The sequence below is a fragment of the Salmo salar genome, chromosome 19 (assembly GCF_965601325.2).
Source record: "Salmo salar chromosome 19, fSalSal1, whole genome shotgun sequence".
NCBI lineage: Eukaryota > Metazoa > Chordata > Actinopteri > Salmoniformes > Salmonidae > Salmo > Salmo salar.
Genome location: NC_138309.1, coordinates 20534554 through 20556393, shown reverse-complemented (window position 1 = coordinate 20556393; position 21840 = coordinate 20534554). Strand labels below are relative to the sequence as shown.

Below are 21840 nucleotides of genomic sequence, written 5' to 3'. Positions count from 1 at the left end.
TATTATTATTATTATTATTATTATTGCAGTCTTACTGTTGTCATTGTTGGAGTGGACACATTGTGCACAACCTAGCCTACAGGTGTGAAGTTTTGGTTTATTTTATTCCATTTACATGTCAATTTATGAATTCATTGGTTTGGAGCGCTCCTGTCAATCTTGAGTAAGGACACTCACCTGATTACACATAGAAATAGGCCTAGGCTACCTGGCCTGCGAGCAAATGTAGGTATATAAATGTGCCCATTTGGGAATCTGATACTATTTCTGATTGTCTTAACTCACCATCACTGTGGAGCTTCTCAAAGTAATTTTTTCTTTGCCTCAAACAGCAAGTAAACCAAGTCTGATTTTACATCCATTGAGAATGAGAATGACAATAGTTCCTCAACGTAGCCTATTGACTTTGCTATATTGATCTCTGCCTCCCTCTTAATTCATTTGTGTCTTCATTTTTAATTGCATTGCTTAGCGCATCAGGCAAGCTCAGTAGCCTACAAATAGTTTATTTTATTCAAACATACTGAAAAATACATGTTTAAAAATGTTGACCAATTTAGATGACTCTTGGTTGACCAATTTTATTTTTTGTTGTTGTCAGGGACAGCCATATCGGTGTGTTTCTTTCATACCCCCTTGCGGTTTTCTAGGTCACACGTTGGACTGCAGTACCATTTTGGGGAGGTATATTTTGCCATGCTTCTGTGACCACTGGTGTGTGTGTTTATGTTCACTTAGTCAACTTTTGATGTCACTAAGTGTATATTGTATACGAGTAGCCTATGTTCTGGCTGTCACACCTCTTTTGCTTAGATCAAAAGAATAACCATAGGAGCTAGTTCATAGCTAAGCCCAGTTCGTCTCCTGATAAGCGATCTTTCTGAAGGAGGTATTTTTATGGGCTCAGTCAAAGGTTTGACCCAGTGTAGAGAGTGGCCCAATAAGAGGTTACATGATTCGCAAACCACACCTGGAATCTGAAAAGATGTATTGACCCAAACCACAGCGGCTGGCTAAGTGTAGGATGTGGATTGAGAATGTCTTGACTTGGGCTTTGAGGTAAACCTCTGTCTGTGAGCTCAAACATAGACCTTTACAGGGGTTCAGCACAGCCTTGTGCATCACTGTAACCTTAGGTTTAGGGCAATTTTAGTGTTATGGATATGACATTTACACACAAAATGGGAATCAGAATGTCTCTCAGAATTTCCTTGTCAACTATAAATTAAAATGTGTATATTTGTAGAACCCTAAAGAGGAAGTGTAGACAATTCTATATAATGCCACAGTAACGCAAAAGCAACAACTTCCGTTATGGATGTGATGGAAATGGACAGGCATTTTAGGGACAATGGACACATCAGCAAAAGTCAATCTCAGTCTTAGGGTAAAATATTAATAGCCACTTTGAAAGTAAGGATTGACTACACAAACAATGATGAAAATATAAAAATGGTTATATATACATACACACAGACACACGTCAGAGAGGAACATTGACCATTATGGATGTGACACTGTGGAAAATAAGTTTTTATATATTAAAGATTTCTTCACCAAACTTCATCATATTTTTGTTGTCATCTGAAAATGCAGTGTACCTCAAATAACCAAGAAATCACCAGTATCTTGAATAATTATTGCATAGGCTCTCAAAGTGCACTTGTGGGTCCCATCTTAACCAACCATAAATTAGTTTACATTTCTTTATTTGAGAAACTGTTTTCATTCCGAATTAGAATGCTACATACCTCAACAATTCATAATAACACTAGAGGTAAATGTTGTTATGGATGTGACATTCGGCGTTATGGATGTGACAGGGTCCCAAAAGACAGATCGCAAATGATCACACTGCACTCCATTTCAAATGTACAATGTTTCAGTCATTTCATTTTAGATCGTTAACCTGTTTAGGATAGGGGGCAGTATTGACACGGCTGGATAAAAAACGTACCCGATTTAATCTGGTTACCACTCCTACCCAGTAACTAGAATATGCATATACTTATTACACATGGATAGAAAACACCCTAAAGTTTCTAAAACTGTTTGAATGGTGTCTGTGAGTATAACAGAACTCATTTGGCAGGCAAAAACCTGACAAGGTTTCAGGCAGGAAGTGGCCTGTCTGACAAGGTGTCGTTCTTCTTGTCTCTGTTTATTGAAGAGTGAGGATCTTAGCTGTCCCGTGACACTTCCTACGGCTGCCATAGGGTCTCAGAAGGCGGCAAAAAGCTGAATCGTGGCTTTGCAGGCTCTGGCTGAAACAAAGTAGCGCGTTTGGGTAGTGGCTGGTTACAGTACTGTGAGACTCAGGCGCGTGCCCGCGTCGACCGAAAGCTTTGTTTACTTTCCTCAGTTTAGCTAAATGGACATTCCCGGTCGGAATATTATCGCTTTTCTATGAGGAAAAATGGCATAAAAATGGATTTTAAACAGCGGTTGACATGCTTCGAAGTACGGTAATGGAATATTTAGATTTTTTTTTGTCACGAATTGCGCCATGCCCGCGACCCTGATTTACCATTTCAGATAGTGTCTGGGACGCACGAACAAAACGCCGCTATTCGGATATAACGATGGATTATTTTGGACCAAACCAACATTTGTTATTGAAGTAGCAGTCCTGGGAGTGCATTCTGACGAAGACAACAAAAGGTAATCAAACTTTTATAATAGTAAAGCTGATATTGGTGAGTGCTAAACTTGCCGGGTGTCTAAATAGCTAGCCCGTGATGCCTGGGCTATGTACTTAGAATATTGCAAAATGTGCTTTCACCAAAAAGCTATTTTAAAATCGGACATATCGAGTGCATAGAGGAGTTCTGTATCTATAATTCGTAAAATAATTGTTATGCTTTTTGTGAACGTTTATCGTGAGTAATTTAGTAAAATGTTAGCGAATTCCCCGGAAGTTTGCGGGGGGTATGCTAGTTCTGAACGTCACATGCTAATGTAAAAAGCTGGTTTTTGATATAAATATGAACTTGATTGAACAAAACATGCATGTATTGTATAACATAATGTCCTAGGGTTGTCATCTGATGAAGATCATCAAAGGTGAGTGCTGCATTTAGCTGTCTTCTGGGTTTTGGTGACATTATATGCTAGCTTGAAAAATGGGTGTCTGATTATTTCTGGCTTGGTACTCTGCTGACATAATCTAATGTTTTGCTTTCGTTGTAAAGCCTTTTTGAAATCGGACAGTGTGGTTAGATTAACGAGAGTCTTGTCTTTAAATAGCTGAGAATTTGAAGTAATAGGATTTTTAAGGTTGTGAAAATCGCGCCACAGGCTGCAAGTGGCTGTTACGTAGGTGGGACGAATTCGTCCCGCCTAGCCCATAGAGGTTAATGACTGTTTTATTTAAAATATTAATGTTTATTATTAATCACCTACTGAGTAACAGAATAAACATTACAAAAACTCAAAAAATAAATATTAACTCGTAATATATCTCACACCCTTTAATCTGCCAGCACATCAGGCTCTATGAAATGTTACCTCCTCCCCCTGTTGTCCACAAAAGGACACATGGACTGGACAACTTGACCTGCAGCCACCCAAGCCTTGTCCTCCTTGGCTAGCAAGATGTACACAAATCCTGTGTGGTAATTTCTCTTGAACAGCATCTGAGTCAGTCTTAATCTGTTACCAGTCCCACAAACTGCAGTGTAGTACCCCATATGGACTCTACAAGGTGTCAAAAGCATTCCACAGGAATACTGGCCCATCCTGACTCAATCCTTCAGTTGTGTCAAGTTGGCTGGATGTCCTTTGGGTGGTGGATCATTCATGATACACACAGGAAACTGTTGAGCGTGAAACCCAGCAACATTGCAGTTCTTGACACAAACCGGTGCATCTGACATCTACTAGCATACCCCATTCAAAGGCACTTTTATTTTTTGTCTTGCCCATTCACCCTCTGAATGGCAGACAATCCATCATTTGTCTCAGGGATTAAAAATCCTTCTTTAACCTGTCTCCTTCCCTTCATCGACACTGATTTGAAGTGGATTTAGCAAGTGACATCAATAAGGAATCATGGCTTTCACCTGGTCAGTGCATGTCATGGAAAGAGCAGTTAATGTTTTGTAGACTCAGTGTATACATCTAACCCTAGACTCAGGGATTGATACACTCATTTCAATCTTTTGTTCATTTGAGATAGCTGTGCTCATTCCTCACTCGTCCCTTATCTCTACTATATCTTGACATAGGTCATTGTTTTATGTCTTTCCTTTGAACTCCGTTTTTATGTGAAATGGTAAAACAAGTGTTTCATTGAATTATAATCTACCAGTGGCACAGGGTTTGCACTTTCACAGACATTTCTTGTCAGGTCGTAAATCACCTGAGACTTGACAGCTGCAGACTACACAGATACAGACAAATATTGTCACTGGGGGGGGTACCCGTAGTTACTCAAGGAAGTAAACAAACTCAGCATGACCAGTGAAAGTTTCTTATGGATTTTTAAGACTTTAATTATGTTTATGAATTTAAGACCTTTTATTATGCCATGTGATCTCAGGCAATGGTCCAGTTAGCAGAACGCATGATTGCAGTTCATATGAGAACGGGAGTACACCCGAAATAGATCACACACACAGATTGCCCGCTAGCTTGTTTACTAACATCAACACACTTCTGAAGCTGTAGGAAGGGCATGACCATTCTATTATGATCGCGTTATGCCTTGCTGCTGACTAGTGAGTCATTGATCATGTTATGCGTCCGTAACGGTCACATCCGTTACGCTTAGAACGAGTACTGACAGAGAGGAAACCAATTATACATCACCTAAGCCCTTGATGAAAGTTAGCTTTGCACAGAAAGTTTGCGTACAATCATACTTGAAACGCATCCACAATAACAACCTTTCATCAAAACATTACAAATGTGGCACTCCCTGTCCAAATCAGCTTTCTAGCATCACTAGAATTCTATACTAGCACTCAATGGACTAGAGGTCGACCGATTAATCGGAATGGCCGACTAATTAGGGCCGATTTCATAACAATCGTTATTTTTGGCCACCGATTTGCCAATCTTTTTTTATTTTATTTTATTTTATATATATATATATATATATATATATATATATATATATATATATATTTTACACTTTTATTTAACTAGGCAAGTCAGATTAAAATCAATACAGAAGTATATATTTTTAAACCTGAATATTTTGTTAATATTGCCTGTTAACATGAATTTGTGTCACTTCTCTAGTGTTCCGTGCAAGCAGTCAGCAGTTTGGGGCATGACCATTCTGCAGTTTGGGCCACCTGGCTCATTGCGGACTGTGTGAAGTCCATTTATTCCTAACAAAGGCTGTAATTAATTTGCCAGAATTGTACATAATTATGACTTAACATTGAAGGTTATGCAATGTAACAGGAATATTTAGACTTGGGGATGCCACCCGTTAGATAAAATACGGAACGCTTCCGTGTTTCGTTTTCGAAAGGATAGTTTCCGGATTCGACAATATTAATGACCAAAGGCTCGTATTTCTGTGTGTAATTATATTATTATTAAGTCTATGATTTGATAGAGCAGTCTGACTGAGCGATGGTAGGCAGCAGCAGGCTCGTAAGCATTCATTCAAACAGCACCTTCGTGCATTTTGCCAGCAGCTCTTCGCAATTCTTCAAGCATTGCGCTGTTTGACTTCAAGCCTATCAACTCCCAAGATTAGGCTGGTGTAACTGATGTGAAATGGCTAGCTAGTTAGCGGGTGCGCGCTAATAGCATTTCAAACATCACTCACTCTGAGACTTGGAGTAGTTGTTCCCCTTGCTCTACATGGGTAACGCTGCTTCGAGGGTGGCTGTTGTCGATGTGTTCCTGGTTCGAGCCCAGGTAGAAGAAGAAAAAAATGTATGAATTCACTACTGTAAGTCGCTCTGGATAAGAGCGTCTGCTAAATGACTAAAATGTAAATGTAAAATGTAGGAGCGCGAGGAGAGGGACGGAAGCTATACTGTTACACTGGCAATACTAAAGTGCCTATAAGAACATCCAATAGTCAAAGGTATATGAAATACAAATGGTATAGAGAGAAATAGTCCTATAATAACTACAACCTAAAACTTCTTACCTGGGAATATTGAAGACTCATGTTAAAAGGAACCACCAGCTTTCATATGTTCTGAACAAGGAATTTAAACGTTAGCTTTTTTACATGGCACATATTGCACTTTTACTTTCTTCTCCAACACTTTGTTTTTGCTTTATTTAAACCAAATTGAACATGTTTCATTATTTATTTGAGGCTAAATTGATAGTATTTATGTATTATATTAACCTCTCTGGGCTAGGCGGGACGAATTCGTCCCACCTACGTAACAGCCACTTGAAGCCTGTGGCGCGATTTTCAAAACCTTAAAAATCCTATTACTTCAATTTCTCAAACATATGACTATTTTACAGCTATTTAAAGACAAGACTCTCGTTAATCTAACCACACTGTCCGATTTCAAAAAGGCTTTACAACGAAAGCAAAACATTAGATTATGTCAGCAGAGTACCAAGCCAGAAATAATCAGACACCCATTTTTCAAGCTAGCATATAATGTCACCAAAACCCAGAAGACAGCTAAATGCAGCACTCACCTTTGATGATCTTCATCAGATGACAACCCTAGGACATTATGTTATACAATACATGCATGTTTTGTTCAATCAAGTTCATATTTATATCAAAAAACAGCTTTTTACATTAGCATGTGACGTTCAGAACTAGCATACCCCCCGCAAACTTCCGGGGAATTCGCTAACATTTTACTAAATTACTCACGATAAACGTTCACAAAAAGCATAACAATTATTTTACGAATTATAGATACAGAACTCCTCTATGCACTCGATATGTCCGATTTTAAAATAGCTTTTTGGTGAAAGCACATTTTGCAATATTCTAAGTACATAGCCCAGGCATCACGGGCTAGCTATTTAGACACCCGGCAAGTTTAGCACTCACCATAATCATATTTACTATTATAAAAGTTTGATTACCTTTTGTTGTCTTCGTCAGAATGCACTCCCAGGACTGCTACTTCAATAACAAATGTTGGTTTGGTCCAAAATAATCCATCCGAATAGCGGCGTTTTGTTCGTGCGTTCCAGACACTATCCGAAATGGTAAAGAAGGGTCGCGCGCATGGCGCAATTCGTGACAAAAAATTTCTAAATATTCCATTACCGTACTTCGAAGCATGTCAACCGCTGTTTAAAATCAATTTTTACGCCATTTTTCTCGTAGAAAAGCGATAATATTCCGACAGGGAATCTCCTTTTCGGCAAACAGAGGAAAAAATCACAAAGGCGGGGGCGGTCGGGTCACGCGCCTAAGCCCAGAGTCCCTTGATCGGCCACTTGAGAAAGGCGATAATGTGTTTCAGCCTGGGGCTGGGATGACGACATTCAGGTTTTTCCCGGGCTCTGAGCGCCTATGGACGACGTAGGAAGTGTCACGTTAGAGCAGAGATCCTTAGTAAAAGATAGAGATGGAAAAGAAGTTCAAGAAATGGTCAGACAGGCCACTTCCTGTAAAGGAATCTCTCAGGTTTTGACCTTCCATTTGAGTTATGTTATACTCACAGACACCATTCAAACAGTTTTAGAAACTTTAGGGTGTTTTCTATCCATATGTAATAAGTATATGCATATTCTAGTTACTGGGTAGGAGTGGTAACCAGATTAAATCGGGTATGTTTTTTATCCAGCCGTGTCAATACTGCCCCCTAGCCCTAACAGGTTAAAGACAAGACTCTCGTTAATCTAACTACACTGTCCGATTTCAAAAAGGCTTTACAGCGAAAGCAAAACATTACATTATGTCAGCAGAGTACCCAGCCAGAAATAATCAGACACCCATTTTTCAAGCTAGCATATAATGTCACAAAAAACAAAACCACAGCTAAATGCAGCACTAACCTTTGATCTTCATCAGATGACAACCCTAGGACATTATGTTATACAATGCATGCATGTTTTGTTCAATCAAGTTCATATTTATATCAAAAACCAGCTTTTTTACATTAGCATGTGACGTTCAGAACTAGCATACCCCCCGCAAACATCCCGGTGAATTTACTAAATTACTCACGATAAACGTTCACAAAAAACATAATTATTTTAAGAATTATAGATACAGAACTCCTCTATGCACTCGATATGTCCGATTTTTAAAATAGCTTTTCGGCGAAAGCACATTTTGCAATATTCTCAGTAGATAGCCCAGCCATCACGGCTAGCCATTTAGACACCGACCAAGTTTAGCCCTGACCAAACTCCGATTTACTATTACAAAAGTTTGATTACCTTTGTTGTCTTCGTCAGAATGCACTCCCAGGACTGCTACTTCAATAACAAATGTTGGTTTGGTCCAAAATAATCCATCGTTATATCCAAATAGCGGTGTTTTGTTCGTGCGTTCTAGACACTATCCGAAGTGTAAATAAGGGTAACGAGCATGGCGCAATTCGTGACAAAAGATTTCTAAATATTCCATTACCGTACTTCGAAGCATGTCAACCGCTGTTTAAAATCAATTTTTATGCCATTTTTCTCGTAAAAAAGATAATATTCCGACCGGGAATCTGCGTTTTAGGTAAACAGAGGAAAGAAAACAAAGCTTTCTGTCGACGCGGGCACGCGCCTGAGTCTCACAGTACTGTAACCAGCCACTACCCAAACGCGCTACTTTGTTTCAACCAGAGCCTGCAAAGCCACGATTCAGCTTTTTGCCGCCTTCTGAGAGCCCATGGGAGCCGTAGGAAGTGTCACGTCACAGCAGAGATCCTCTGTAATGGATAGAGATGGCAAAGAAGGCCAAGAAATGGTCAGACAGGGTACTTCCTGTACAGAATCTTCTCAGGTTTTGGCCTGCCAAATGAGTTCTGTTATACTCACAGACACCATTCAAACAGTTTTAGAAACTTTGGAGTGTTTTCTATCCAAAGCTAATAATTATATGCATATTCTAGTTTCTGGGCAGGAGTAATAATCAGATTAAATCGGGTACGTTTTTTATCCGGCTGTGAAAATACTGCCCCCTATCCATAACAGGTTAAGAGTGTGCGCCTAATCTCAGCTCGTTACCTGTATAAAAGACACCTGGGAGCCAGAAATCTTTCTGATTGAGAGGGGGCAAATACTTATTTCCCTCATTTAAAATGCAAATCAATTTATAACATTTTTGACGTGTTTTCTGGATATTTTTGTTGTTATTCTGTCTCTCACTGTTCAAATAAACCTACCATTAAAATTATAGACTGATCCATTCTTTATCAGTGGGCAAATGTACAAAATCAGGAAGGGATCAAATACTTTTTTCCCCCACTGTATGCTGCTCCAGAGCCAGTACTGTTAATTTGCATGTCTACCATTCACTTTTATATGTCCAAACTCACCAAAAATGACATTCGGTAGCACCAACCAATATACACTTAACAAAAATATAAACCCAACATGTAAAGTCTTAGTCCTATGTTGCGTGAGCTGAAAGAAAAGATGCTAGTAATTTTCCATACGCACTAAGTTTACAAAAGTTTACCTCATGTTGTGCAAAAAATGTGTTTACATCCCTGTTGGTGAGAATTTCTTCTTTGCCAAGATAATCCATCCACCTGACAGCTGTGGCATTTCAAGAAGCTGATTAAACGGCATGATCATTACACAGGTGCACATTGTACTGGGGACAAAAGACCACTAAAATGTGCAGTTTTGTCACACAACACAATGCTACAGATGTCTCAAGTTTTGAGGAAGCGTGCAATTGGCGTGCTGACTGCAGGAATGACCACCAGAGCTGTTGCCAGAGAATTTAATGTTAATTTCTCTACCGTAAGTCGCCTCCAACATAACTTTAGAGGATTTAGTAGTACGTCCAACCGGCCTCACAACCACAGACCACGTGTATGGCGTCGTGTGGGTGAGCGGTTTGCTGACGTCAACATTGTGAACAGAGTGCTCCATGGTGGCGGTGGGGTTATGGTATGGGCAGGCATAAGCTACGGACAACAAATACAATTGTATTTTATACAGTTTCCTAACAGGTATTCTACTTTGATGTATTCTACTTTGGGGGGGTTAATGACAGGAGATGGTACATGTGATTTGAGAGCTCCCAGTGTCAATACCACATTGCTTGCTTTTTTTATACATACATAGATGCCGCCAATTGTTGGTCATGGAAAAGGAATTTCATGACATCAGTCAATGTGTATGAACCCTGACTCATTTTCCTGTGACCAGTTTGTGTATAACCCGTTCGTGTGTATAACATTGTTATCCTGCCTCTGTAGCGTTCACAGCAGAGCAGTACCAACAGCACCAGGAGCAGCTGGCCCTGATGCAGAAACAGCAGCTTGAGCAGATCCAACAGCAGCAACAGGCACAGCAGCAACAGGCACAGCAGCAACAGGCACAGCAGCAGGCAAACACAGACCCATCCTCTACTACTACAACATCCACAGCACCACCACCCAACACACAGGTCAGTAGCACTCCTCTGCTATACACAAACCAGCCACTCATCTCTACTATACCCAAATCATCTTTTCCAAAACAGCTTTGTGTGTATTTGTGTTGGTTTGTTTGTTTCGTTACGTTTCTTCGTCAAGCAGTCGCAAGTACAGTACCTGTCAAATGTTTGGACACACCTACTCATTCAAGGGTTTTTCTTTATTTTTACTATTTTCTACATTGTAGAATAATAGTGAAGACAAACTATGAAATAACACATAGAATAATGTAGTCACAAAAGTGTTAAACAAATCACAATATATTTGATATTTGAGATTCTTCAAATAGACACCCTTTGCCTTGATGACAGCTTTGCGCACCCTTGGCATTCTCTCAACCTGCTTCACCTGGAATGCTTTTCCAAAAGTCTTGAAGGAGTTCCCACATATGCTGAGCACTTGTTGGCTGCTTTTCCTTCACTCTGCGGTCCAACTCATCCCAAACCATCTCAATTGAGTATTATTCTACAATGTAGGAAAGAGTAAAACATTAAGAAAAACCCTGGAATGAGTATGTGTCCAAACTTTTGACTGGTACTGCATATATATTTTTTTCATGGTACATGAGACGCCTGTCTGATTCGGGCCTGTCTCCGTGGACTAATCCATTGAGCAAGCTGTGGGGATGCCACGGTCCAAGAAGGGGAGTGTAGCTAAGATGCACAAGGCACATCACTCCAGAATGCGCGCTCCTGCCATTTCGTGCACATTCATTGTTTCATAACTTCATTCTGTGAATTGTTTGCCCTTTGTTTGTTAATCTATAATTTCCCCATTTACATACTCTATCACCAGTAGTATCTTAAATTTACTGTTCATTTCTAACAGTAATTTCTGTTAACCTCTATGGGCTAGGTGGGACGCTAGCGTGCCACCCGTGGTGCACTCCATCAACAGCAGGTGCATTTCAAGAGCGGCAAATTTGAATCCAAATAAATGTCAAAATTCAAATTTTTCAAACATACAACTATTTTACGCCCTTTGAAAGATAAACATCTCCTTAATCTAACCACGTTTTACGATTTCAAAAAGGTTTTACGGCGACAGCATAAATTTAGAGTATGTTAGGACAGTACATTTACAAGAGTTGTGTGTAATGTTTTGTCAAGTCAAAGACAGGGTCACCAAAACCATAAAACCAGCTAAAATGATGCACTAACCTTTTACAATCTCCATCAGATGACACTCCTAGGACATTATGTTAGACAATGCACGCATTTTTAGTTCTATCAAGTTCATATTTATATCCAAAAACAGCGTTTTACTATGGCATTGATGTTGAGGAAATCGTTTCCCTCCAATAACCGGCAGTCAAGTCAGCGTCACAAATTAAATAATTAAAATTAGAAAACATTGGTAAAATATTATATTGTCATTTAAAGAATTATAGATTTACATCTCTTGAACGCAATCGACTTGCCAGATTTAAAAATAACCTTACTGGGAAATCACACTTTGCAATAATCTGAGCACTGCGCCCAGAAAAATACGCGTTGCGATACAGACTAGACGTCATGTTGGGGAGATCTAAAATCGAAAATACTATGTAAATAATCCATTACCTTTGATTCTCTTCATCAGATGTCACTTCCAGGTATCACAGGTCCATAACGAATGTAGTTTTGTTCAAAAAAGCTCATCATTATGTCCAAAAATCTCCGTCTTGTTAGCACATGATCTAAGCCAGCCGGACTTCTCGTCATGAACGAGGGGAAAAAATATATTTACGTTCGTTCAAACATGTCAAACGTTGTATAGCATAAATCATTAGGGCCTTTTTTAACCAGAACATGAATAATATTCAAGGTGGACGAATGCATACTCTTTTATAACGTATTGGAACGAGGGTACCCAACATGAACTCGCGCGCCAGGTGTCTAATGGGACATCATCGTTCCATGGCTCTTGTTCGGTCAGATCTCCCTCCAGAAGACTCAAAACACTTTGTAAAGGCTGGTGACATCTAGTGGAAGCAATAGGAAGTGCCAAAATATTCCTCAGCCCCTGTGTTTTTCAATGGGATAGGTTTAAAGGTAATACAACACATCAGGTATCCACTTCCTGTCAGAAAATGTCTCAGGGTTTTGCCTGCCAAATGAGTTCTGTTATACTCACAGACACCATTCAAACAGTTTTAGAAACTTTAGAGTGTTTTCTATCCATATATAATAAGTATATGCATATTCTAGTTACTGGGTAGGATTAGTAACCAGATTAAATCGGGTACATTTTTTTTATCCAGACGTGCAAATGCTGCCCCCTAGCCCTAACAGGTTAATGCATTCAATATATTATTACGGTCCTTTACCGTTCTCATTGTCGGCATGGACACGTTGTTTGCAGAGCTCACAACCTATGCTATACTTGTGAGAAACAAGTTTTGGTTTATTTCATTCCATTTATGAGTTTCGTCAATTTATTAATTGTCTTTTGTTTGGACCACTCCTGTCAATGTTGAGTAAAAATTCGCACCTGATTAGGCATATAGAAGTAGGCCTAGGCTACCTGGCCTTTGTGCAAATGGAGGCCTATAAATGTGCCCATGTGGGGATCTGAAAGTATTTCTGATTATCCTAACTCACCACCACTAATGAGCTGTGGTGCTTCTCAAAGTAAGTTTTTCTTGACCTCAAACTGCAAGTTAACAAAGAAAGTATGCAAATAGGGTTGGGCAATATGGCCAAAATCTCATATCCCGATATACAGTCGTGGCCAAAAGTTGAGAATGACACACATATTAATTTTCACAAAGTCTGCTGCATCAGTTTGTATGATGGCAATTTGCATATACTCCAGAATGTCATGAAGTGTAATCAGCTGAATTGCAATTAATTGCAAAGTCCCGCTTTGCAATGCAAATTAATTGAATCCCAGAAAAACATTTCCACTGCATTTCAGCCCTGCCACAAAAGGACCAGCTGACATGTCAGTGATTCTCGTTAACACAGGTGTGAGTGTTGACGAGGACAAGGCTTTAGATCACTCTGACATGCAGATTGAGTTCGAATAACCGACTGGAAGCTTCAAAAGGAGGGTGGTGCTTGGAATCATTGTTCTTCCTCTGTCAAACATGGTTACCTGCAAGGAAACACGTGCCGTCATCATTGCTTTGCACAAAAAGGGCTTCACGGGCAAGGATATTGCTGCCAGTAAGATTGCACCTAAATCAACCATTTATCAGATCATCAAGGACTTCAAAGAGAGCGGTTCAATTGTTATGAAGAAGGCTTCAGGGCGCCCAAGAAAGTCCAGCAAGCGCCAGGACCGTCTCCTAAAGTTGATTCAGCTGCTTGATCGGGGCACCACCAGTACAGAGCTTGCTCAGGAATGGCAGCAGGCAGGTGTGAGTGCATCTGCACGCACAGTGAGGCAAAGACTTTTGGAGGATGGCAGCAAAGAAGCCACTTCTCTCCAAGAAAAACATCAGGGACATACTGCAAAATGTACAGGGATTGGACTGCTGAGGACTGGGGTAAAGTTATTTTCTCTGAATCCCCTTTCTGATTGTTTGGGGCATCCGGAAAAAGCTTGTCCGGAGAAGATGAGCGCTACCATCAGTCCTCTGTCATGCCAACAGTAAAGCATCCTGAGACCATTCATGTGTGGGGTTGCTTCTCAGCCAAGGGAGTGGGCTCACTTAAAATTTTGCCTAAGAACACAGCCATGAATTAAGAATGGTACCAACACATCCTCCGAGAGCAACTTCTCCCAACCATCCAGGAACAGTTTTGTGACAAACAATGCCTTTTCCAGCATGATGGAGCACCTTGCCATAAGGCAAACGTGATAACTAAGTGGCTCGGGGAACAAAACATTGATATTTTGGGTCCATGGCCAGGAAACCCCCCAGACCTTAATCCCATTGAGAACTTGTGGTCAATCCTCAAGAGGGGGCTGGACAAACACAAACCCACAAATTCTGACCAACTCCAAGCATTGATTATGCAAGAATGGGCTGCCATCAGTCAGGATGTGGCCCAGAAGTTAATTGACAGCATGCCAGGGCGGATTGCAAAGGTCGTGAAAAAGGGTCAACACTGCAAATATTGACTCTTTGCATCAACTTCATGTAATTGTCAATAAAAGCCTTTGACACTTATGAAATGCTTGTAATTATACTTCAGTATTATATAGTAACATCTGACAAAAATATCTAAAGACACTGAAGCAGCAAACTTTCATATCCCGATTATGGTACATATCACGATACACATTTTCTGTAAATTCAATGAATAAATAGTTTATATAAAATGACCATGTCAAGGACTATTTCTTATTTCATTTTGACTTATACTCACCTTTTATTTGTTGTTTGGTACCTTGGGTCGGGTGTTGGCACCAACTCACGACACTCCGGTTTCTCGACCTTGTAAATTGGGGCCATGTCTTTGCAGATGTAAGTTTTAACGGCAGCTGTTATCTCCTTCCATCTTCGTGGTTTTTTGCCATATGGTGTGCCGCGGGAAAAAGCCTCTTGCAACGTCTGAGTTGGGGGTTTGTTTTGAGCACTCGACTGTACTTTTTGGAGTCTCATCCGTACTGTTTCACATGATTCTTGCGTAGGTGGTAAGAGGTTAGTGGTGTTTGAGCCTGTTGTCGGGACCGGCCTGCGGCATATTTTGCAGAGGACGGTTTTCTGGTCCGTGTCAGAATTTTCATACCCAAACCACGTCCATGCAACCTAAGTGGCCCCTCTTAGGTACGGTCTCCGTGCTCTGTGTCGCGTTCACTCTCCTCCATGTTAGTTTGTGTTGCAAATGTGTGGAAAAACGCAAAGCAATGTCCAATTGATGAAAAATATTGCCGTAGAGTGATTTGCGATACAACGAAATAAACGATAGAGCATAATATGAAACGATAGAAAAACGTCTATCGTCACACGATATATATCGTCATATCGCCCAGCCCTATATGCAAGTAAACAAAGTGTGTTTTTTAAGAGTAGATTGACCAGGGCGGCCGGTAGCCTAACAGATAAAAGCGCTATGTCAGTAACCGAAAGGCTGCTGGTTCGAATCCGTGGGCCGACTAGGCGAAAAACCTGTCTCTCCTTATTGCTCCTGTAAGTCGCTCTGGATAAGAGCTTCTGCTAAATGACGTAAATATAAAAAGTGAAAATAGTTCCTCCAGTGTATTAGAAAAATATTTCCCGGTCTCCCTTTTGATAACTACATTGTTGGCAATGGCAATAGAAGTTACTTTTAGATTTGAATCATTTTCTTTTAGATATAATTTTGATTAACCACATGACAATGATTGAGATGCAGACTAATATATCACTTAAATGAAACCTTTCTATGGAATTGTGCATCTGAAAATCAGAAATGGCACGCCGGTCGGTAGAAATTGAACCTCCAAATGGAAAAGGTTGCCGGCCCCTGGTTTAGCCTGTCACTGGCAACTTCAGGAGCGTAACAGCAGAGTTGGAGCAGGGTCAAGAACAGTTTATTTTTTTTTCTTCTTCTTCTGGTTAGACCATCTTGATCTCTGGCTCTCTTGAATAATTTGTCATAATTATTTAATCAAACAGTGTTCTTAAAGCATAAGACAAGCTCGGTGCATGTAGTTGATTTTATTAGAACACATAGGGTGTCATTATATATAATTTTTTTTTTACAAGTTTCTAAAATTCAGACCAATCGATTGATCGAAAGAAAAGACTACTATCGATTGACCAAGATTTGTTATTCGTCGGGGACAGCCCTCGAAGCCAGAAAGCCTTTGTGTTGCTTTGAAGGAGCTTTGCATCCTGCCTGAAAAAATATCTAGGGGAATGACTGGTTTCACTGACTCTTCCATATTTAATATGCTCAGTGGTTGTACAATCACATCACTCGGTCTGTCTCTATCTGTCCTTCCTCCAGTGTATAATATCTAAGACGTTAGACTCGGCCAGCGCCCAGTTTGCTGCCTCTGCCCTGGTGACCACGGACCAGCTGATGGCCTTCAAGGGCAAGGAGGAGGGGGTTCTGGGAAGTGGCGTCAACGGGGTCTTTCCAGGCTCAGGTGAGCAGCGGTGCCAATGGGATCTGAGCTCTATGGGCCCTAGTTAAAAGTAGTGCACTATATATGGATAGAGTACCATTCTAGGACGCAGACCAGATTTGCAAATAAATACAATTGAATAGAGACACAGGACTGTAGAGTTGAGGAAGTGCTCTAGTCTAATCAAAGTATTTTCTTTACCCATCCCCTCTCAGCATTTTACTGATGAATGACATGTGTAGTCTAATGTATTAATGTCTCCCTGCCTCAGGAGTGTACAAGGGCTTACACCTCGCCAGCACCACCCACCACCCCAACACCAACCAGACTGCCACTCCTCCATCAGCCCCCACTTTCCTCAAGCCCTCCACCACTACATCCCCTGTCATCGCCTCCTCCCTCAGCTCCCTACCTAACGCCCACGTGAATCCCCTCCACCTGGGTAGCAACGCTGCAAACTCCACCACCACTCAGGTCCTGATAGGGAACAACGTCCGTATGAGCGTACCCTCCTCCCCTGTCCTCCCCAGTCTGGGCGGCACTACCACACGCCACAGCCACATACCCAGGGCTCTGGGAGCCTTGCCCTCCTCTGCCTTAAAGATGACTGCCAACACCAACTGTCAGATGCCCAACAAGGTCACCGGGGCTTCTACCATGGACATAGGATCCAGGTAAGATGATTTAACATATTCAAATTCACTTTGAATAACATACTGTTTAAGGCATGCCCTGACTTTAACTGAAGGCTGTTATAAAAACATACTCTCTGACACAGACCTAGGCTATTTACAAATGATAAGGTTAGGGGTTGTGATGAATCTGTTATTTGTTTTAATGAATTGGTTAAGCCATGCCTTGACTTTAACTCTATGTTGATAACATTTTAAGTTAATAGGGGTCTAGTGGAAACAGTTTTTGACATGGTGTTTGTCTTGTATTCTTCCAGGGATAATCACGGTCAAGACAAGCCGGCTCTGAACAGTATAGCGGACAACACAGTGGCCATGGAGGTGACGTAGCAGAGTGGTGGTGGTGCTGCTAGCGACCATGACAGACCAGCCAGGCCCAACGCTACCCAACCCTCTGCTGGCCAACCAGTCTTCTGCTGAGAGTCTGCTGCTACTCTCTGAATCCAGTCTTTAGGTGCTGTGCATCGTAGCATTGGGAATGCAAAAGGGACGGCAGGCGGGTGGTCGGCGGGACTCCACATACACACAACGGACTACATACGGAGTACGGACAGACACGTTTCCACGGCAACTGTGGGGATTACATGGGTTGCAATTCTCATCTCTCATGCTTTTTAAATGTTTTTGTTTTTGTATTCGTTACTGTTAATAAGAGTAAAAATTGACATTGTGTAAATTATGAATATGGCAAATTAGTATCTGTACAGTAACTAAATATTTGTAATACCCCCCTTGTATATATGTTACTTGAATACAGAAACTTGTTTATTTGTGATGTTTTGCACTTAAGGAATAAAAAGAAAAAAGCGATAAACTTGTGAGATGTGAGAGTTGTATAAACAAAAAGAGACATTTCAGAAGAGACGTTTCATCACATGCATGGTGCAGAGCCTGCTGTTTTATCTATTTATTGTGCTGTGTTTACAGTTTCCTTTTTTTATTTCTGCACTGTACCTTCATTGGTTCCTGTGCTCTAGTAAATGTTAGGTAGCTACGGACTCCTGGGTATTTTGTATATTGGAAACACAATGCAGGTTTTCCCCTCTTTGGGTCCCTGCGCTTTTCTTTGGATCATGTGGAATTCAATGGTGATATACAGATGCTCTTTTTGGGGAGGGGAGCCAGATGTGGAGGACATTGTCAGCTTTGGTTCACTTCACTTAGCGGCGTTAAAGCTCTTCCTGGGATCTTCCATTTACATTATCCCGATACAAGTAACAAACTAGGGATGAAGTCTCTTCCTAGAAGCGTCTGTCTCGTGCGTCTGATTCAAAGCACTATCGATTTTGTTTAGTTTTCTTTTTTTTCTTTTTTTTAAATCAATATTAATGCTGCTTTTGTATAATTTTTTCCCTTGTTTTCATGCAATCCCCCCCCCCCTTAATTATTTTAACCCCACACACATTTTTGTAAAACAGAATTTAGTTATTTTTGTATTTTTCTCCTGTTCTTGTGGTTAAAAAAAATGATTGTAAGCTTCTTCTTATTGAAAGACTTCATTATTTTGTTACTTGTTTATGCATAGGTGATAAGGGAGGTGAATGGCAGTTACAATTGCTGTATGTATTATCATTCCAATTTCTGACAAGAAAAGAAAAAATGCTAATGGGGGTAGCTCTGGAGAAAGGCTTCTTTTCTCCTCTCATCTCACCGTTTCAAACTCCAGACGGCTGCAAGGCCAAAAACCACAAGTGTCGGGTGCCTTCCCTTGGGGGAAAAAAACGTGCTCTCTTCTGTGAAGACTAAGGCACAAAGACAGTGCTACTCCTAGTAGTACTTTTTGTCTGTCGTCAGAATCTGAATGCCCAGTCCAATGGCAGGATTTATCCTTGAGGTTTTCTTGTCCCACCTGGAGGCTGAAAAGAATAATGAAAATAAAAAAGTGACAGAACTCTACGATAATATAAGACAATAAAGCCCAGGTCATTATATGTGGATTATGTGGCTCTTTGTGTTCTGTTGGGTGAATGTTGTGGTCGTGTGTGTAAGCAAATATTGACATATTTTAAGAACGAGAAGTTTTGGATAATGTAACTCATGCCATGCAGGGTTTGTGTAGGGCGAAGGATGTTTCAACTGGGTGGCTGTGTGTGTAAGAGTGAGAGCGCAATGTTTGCCGGAGTTTAAGATGGTTTATACTGCATTGTTGCATCGTGTTTACATTATCACATTTTGATGCTGTAATAAAAGCACCAGTACCACCGAGCTGAAAGCCATCCGGTTTCTCATTTAAAACGGACTACTCAAAGGGGAAATAAATGTTAGTGTGATTGTGTCTGAGTGCATGCCTCGCAGGTTGACATTACCTAAACTATTAGCACCCTGTTTGAAAGGAACAATGACATACTGAAAGAAAAGACCAAGCATTCTTTGTCCAAGTGTAACCTCATTATTTGATTGTTATTGGGAACAAAAAGCCAAGCATTACATGCAAAGGGAATTGTCCCCCTTTCTTACCCAAATGGCATTCTATTCCTGACGTAGTGCACTACTTTGGACCAGGGCCTAGTGCATTATTAAAAAGAAATGATGCACTCTACAGGGAATAGGGTTCCATTTGGCACTCAGACCATGCAGGCATGTTCATAATTGATTCCACACCAGCGGATCCCAACAGCACAGCCAAGATAATTCAGTCCCTCTGTAACCACCACTCAGATAAAACAACTAATCAAGTCAGCTTTCTCATTACAACAGTCTTAGGGAGCATCCCAACTGGCACCCTATTACATACATAGTGCACTACTTTGGACTAGGCCCTGGTCCAAAGTAGTGCACTTTGTCAGTAATAGGGTGTTGGACTTCTTCAAGCACTCTGATGTGAGAGAGAAATAAAACTGTACACACACTTCCAACAATACACTCACACTGCTCCCAGGGACAATTCACCATGACAACGCTGTGCTGTCAAGATACAGCTAGGCAGCACATGGAATTACTCTGCTTTCCGTTAACCCCTCCAAGCAAACAGCTGAAATATAAAGCTCACTCTCTCAGATTGCCCTCATTCTGTAAATAGGAATTCTTTGGCATGGATTTAGCTTTCAGAGTATAGAACAAAATGGACAGCGTGACCAAAATAACCCTGGTGGAAAACAAGATGCATCTGTTCACCACAACTGGATCAGATGTCTTCATCAGGGAGGTTCATCAGCAGGTTTAACCCCTTGCTCGCCACCTCTATCCCCCCCATCTCCCCCTCAGTCCCCCATCAACCCTCGCCCTGGCCAACAGGTGCAGTAGTCTGAAAGGGAATGGGGACTTTGTTGATTGATAGCCTGGTACTGTCTATGATATGACTTCCCATAAATATAATTTTACCTCTGGAGAGAGATAGCCTTTCCTGTATAACATGATCGCGTTACTCAGGGATGAATTATGATTTGCTTCTCAGTAGGGTTAGATTACACTTTTTCGAAAGAGAGATGGAAGATTGAAGAAGTTTCATGACTATGTTACATCCCAAATAGCACCCTATTCCCTATGGGCCCTTGTCAAAAGTAGTGCACTATGTGGGGAACAGGGTGCCATCTGCAGTGATGGAAAAAGTATCCAATTGTGATGCTTGAGTAAAAGTAATAATACCTTAATAGAAAGTTACTGAAGTAAAAGTTAGTCACCCAGTAAAATACTACTTGAGTAAAAGTCTAAAAGTATTTGGTTCTAAATATATTTAAGTATCAAAAGTAAAAGTAAAAATTATTTCAAATTCCTTATATATAGCAAAGCAGATGGCACCATTTTCTTGTTTAACATTTTTATGGATAGCCAGGGGCACACTCCAACACTCAGACATAATTTACAAGTTATGCATTTGTGTTTAGTGAGTCCGCCAGATCAGAGGCAGTAGGGATGACCACGTGTTCTCTTGATAAGTACATGAACTGGACCATTTTCCTATCCTGCAAAGCATTTAAAATGTAATGAATACTTTTGGGTGTCAGGGAAATTGTATGGAGTAAAAAGTACATTATTTTCTTTAGGAATGTAGTGAAGTAAATGTAAAAGTTGTCAAAAAAATAAATAGTAAAGTACAGATACCCCCAAAAAACTACTTAAGTAGTACTTTAAAGTATTTTTACTTAAGTACTTTACACCACTGGCCATTTGGGGCACAGCCTATTTCATTCAAGTGAGGTGATGTAGTCAGACTCAGCTCTGTTTTCAAGCTGCTTGTCTTCACTTTGACATGTGAGCAGAATAAAGTGCTTCGTGTTAAGCTGTGGTAAACAGAGGCTGTGTCCCAAATGACACCCTATTCCCTTTATAGAGCACTACTTTTGACTAGGGTCCATATTGCTCTGGTCAAAAGTAGTGCACTATATAGGGAAATGGGTGCCATTTGTGATGTAGCCACAGAACCATTCAGGGCCAAAACTACTCTACCCTGCTGTCACTGTGGACACAGTTGTGGTGTGAGATCAATCTGTACTGAACTTTTCTATTTCACCGGGTGTCTACTCTTCAATGGACACACATACAGACACATACACACATTGCAACACTCAGTCACCTATGCTGGACTGAAACAAACTCAAGCTGAGGAGCGTCAAGCCAGGTTAGATGTAGCAGCCAGCCGGTGCTGTTGAACTTGTTGTGCTTGCGCAGTCCTTGAGGGA

The 21840-nt window shown here is 40.7% G+C and overlaps 1 protein-coding gene across 3 annotated transcripts in view; it reads left to right on the top strand.

Moving 5' to 3' along the window:
• The window catches only part of LOC106578561 (enhancer of polycomb homolog 1), a 65977-nt gene extending 46551 nt beyond the window's left edge, over positions 1-19426 (top strand). For all 3 annotated transcript variants that reach the window (XM_014157547.3, XM_014157545.3, XM_014157546.3), the window contains 4 exons: positions 10326-10516; positions 16409-16550; positions 16801-17203; positions 17479-19426. In XM_014157547.3, the coding sequence (XP_014013022.2) occupies positions 10326-10516; positions 16409-16550; positions 16801-17203; positions 17479-17551 (809 nt within the window). In that variant the 3' untranslated portion in view covers positions 17552-19426. The remainder of the gene's footprint in view (positions 1-10325; positions 10517-16408; positions 16551-16800; positions 17204-17478) is intronic.
• The last annotated feature ends 2414 nt before the right edge of the window (positions 19427-21840 follow it).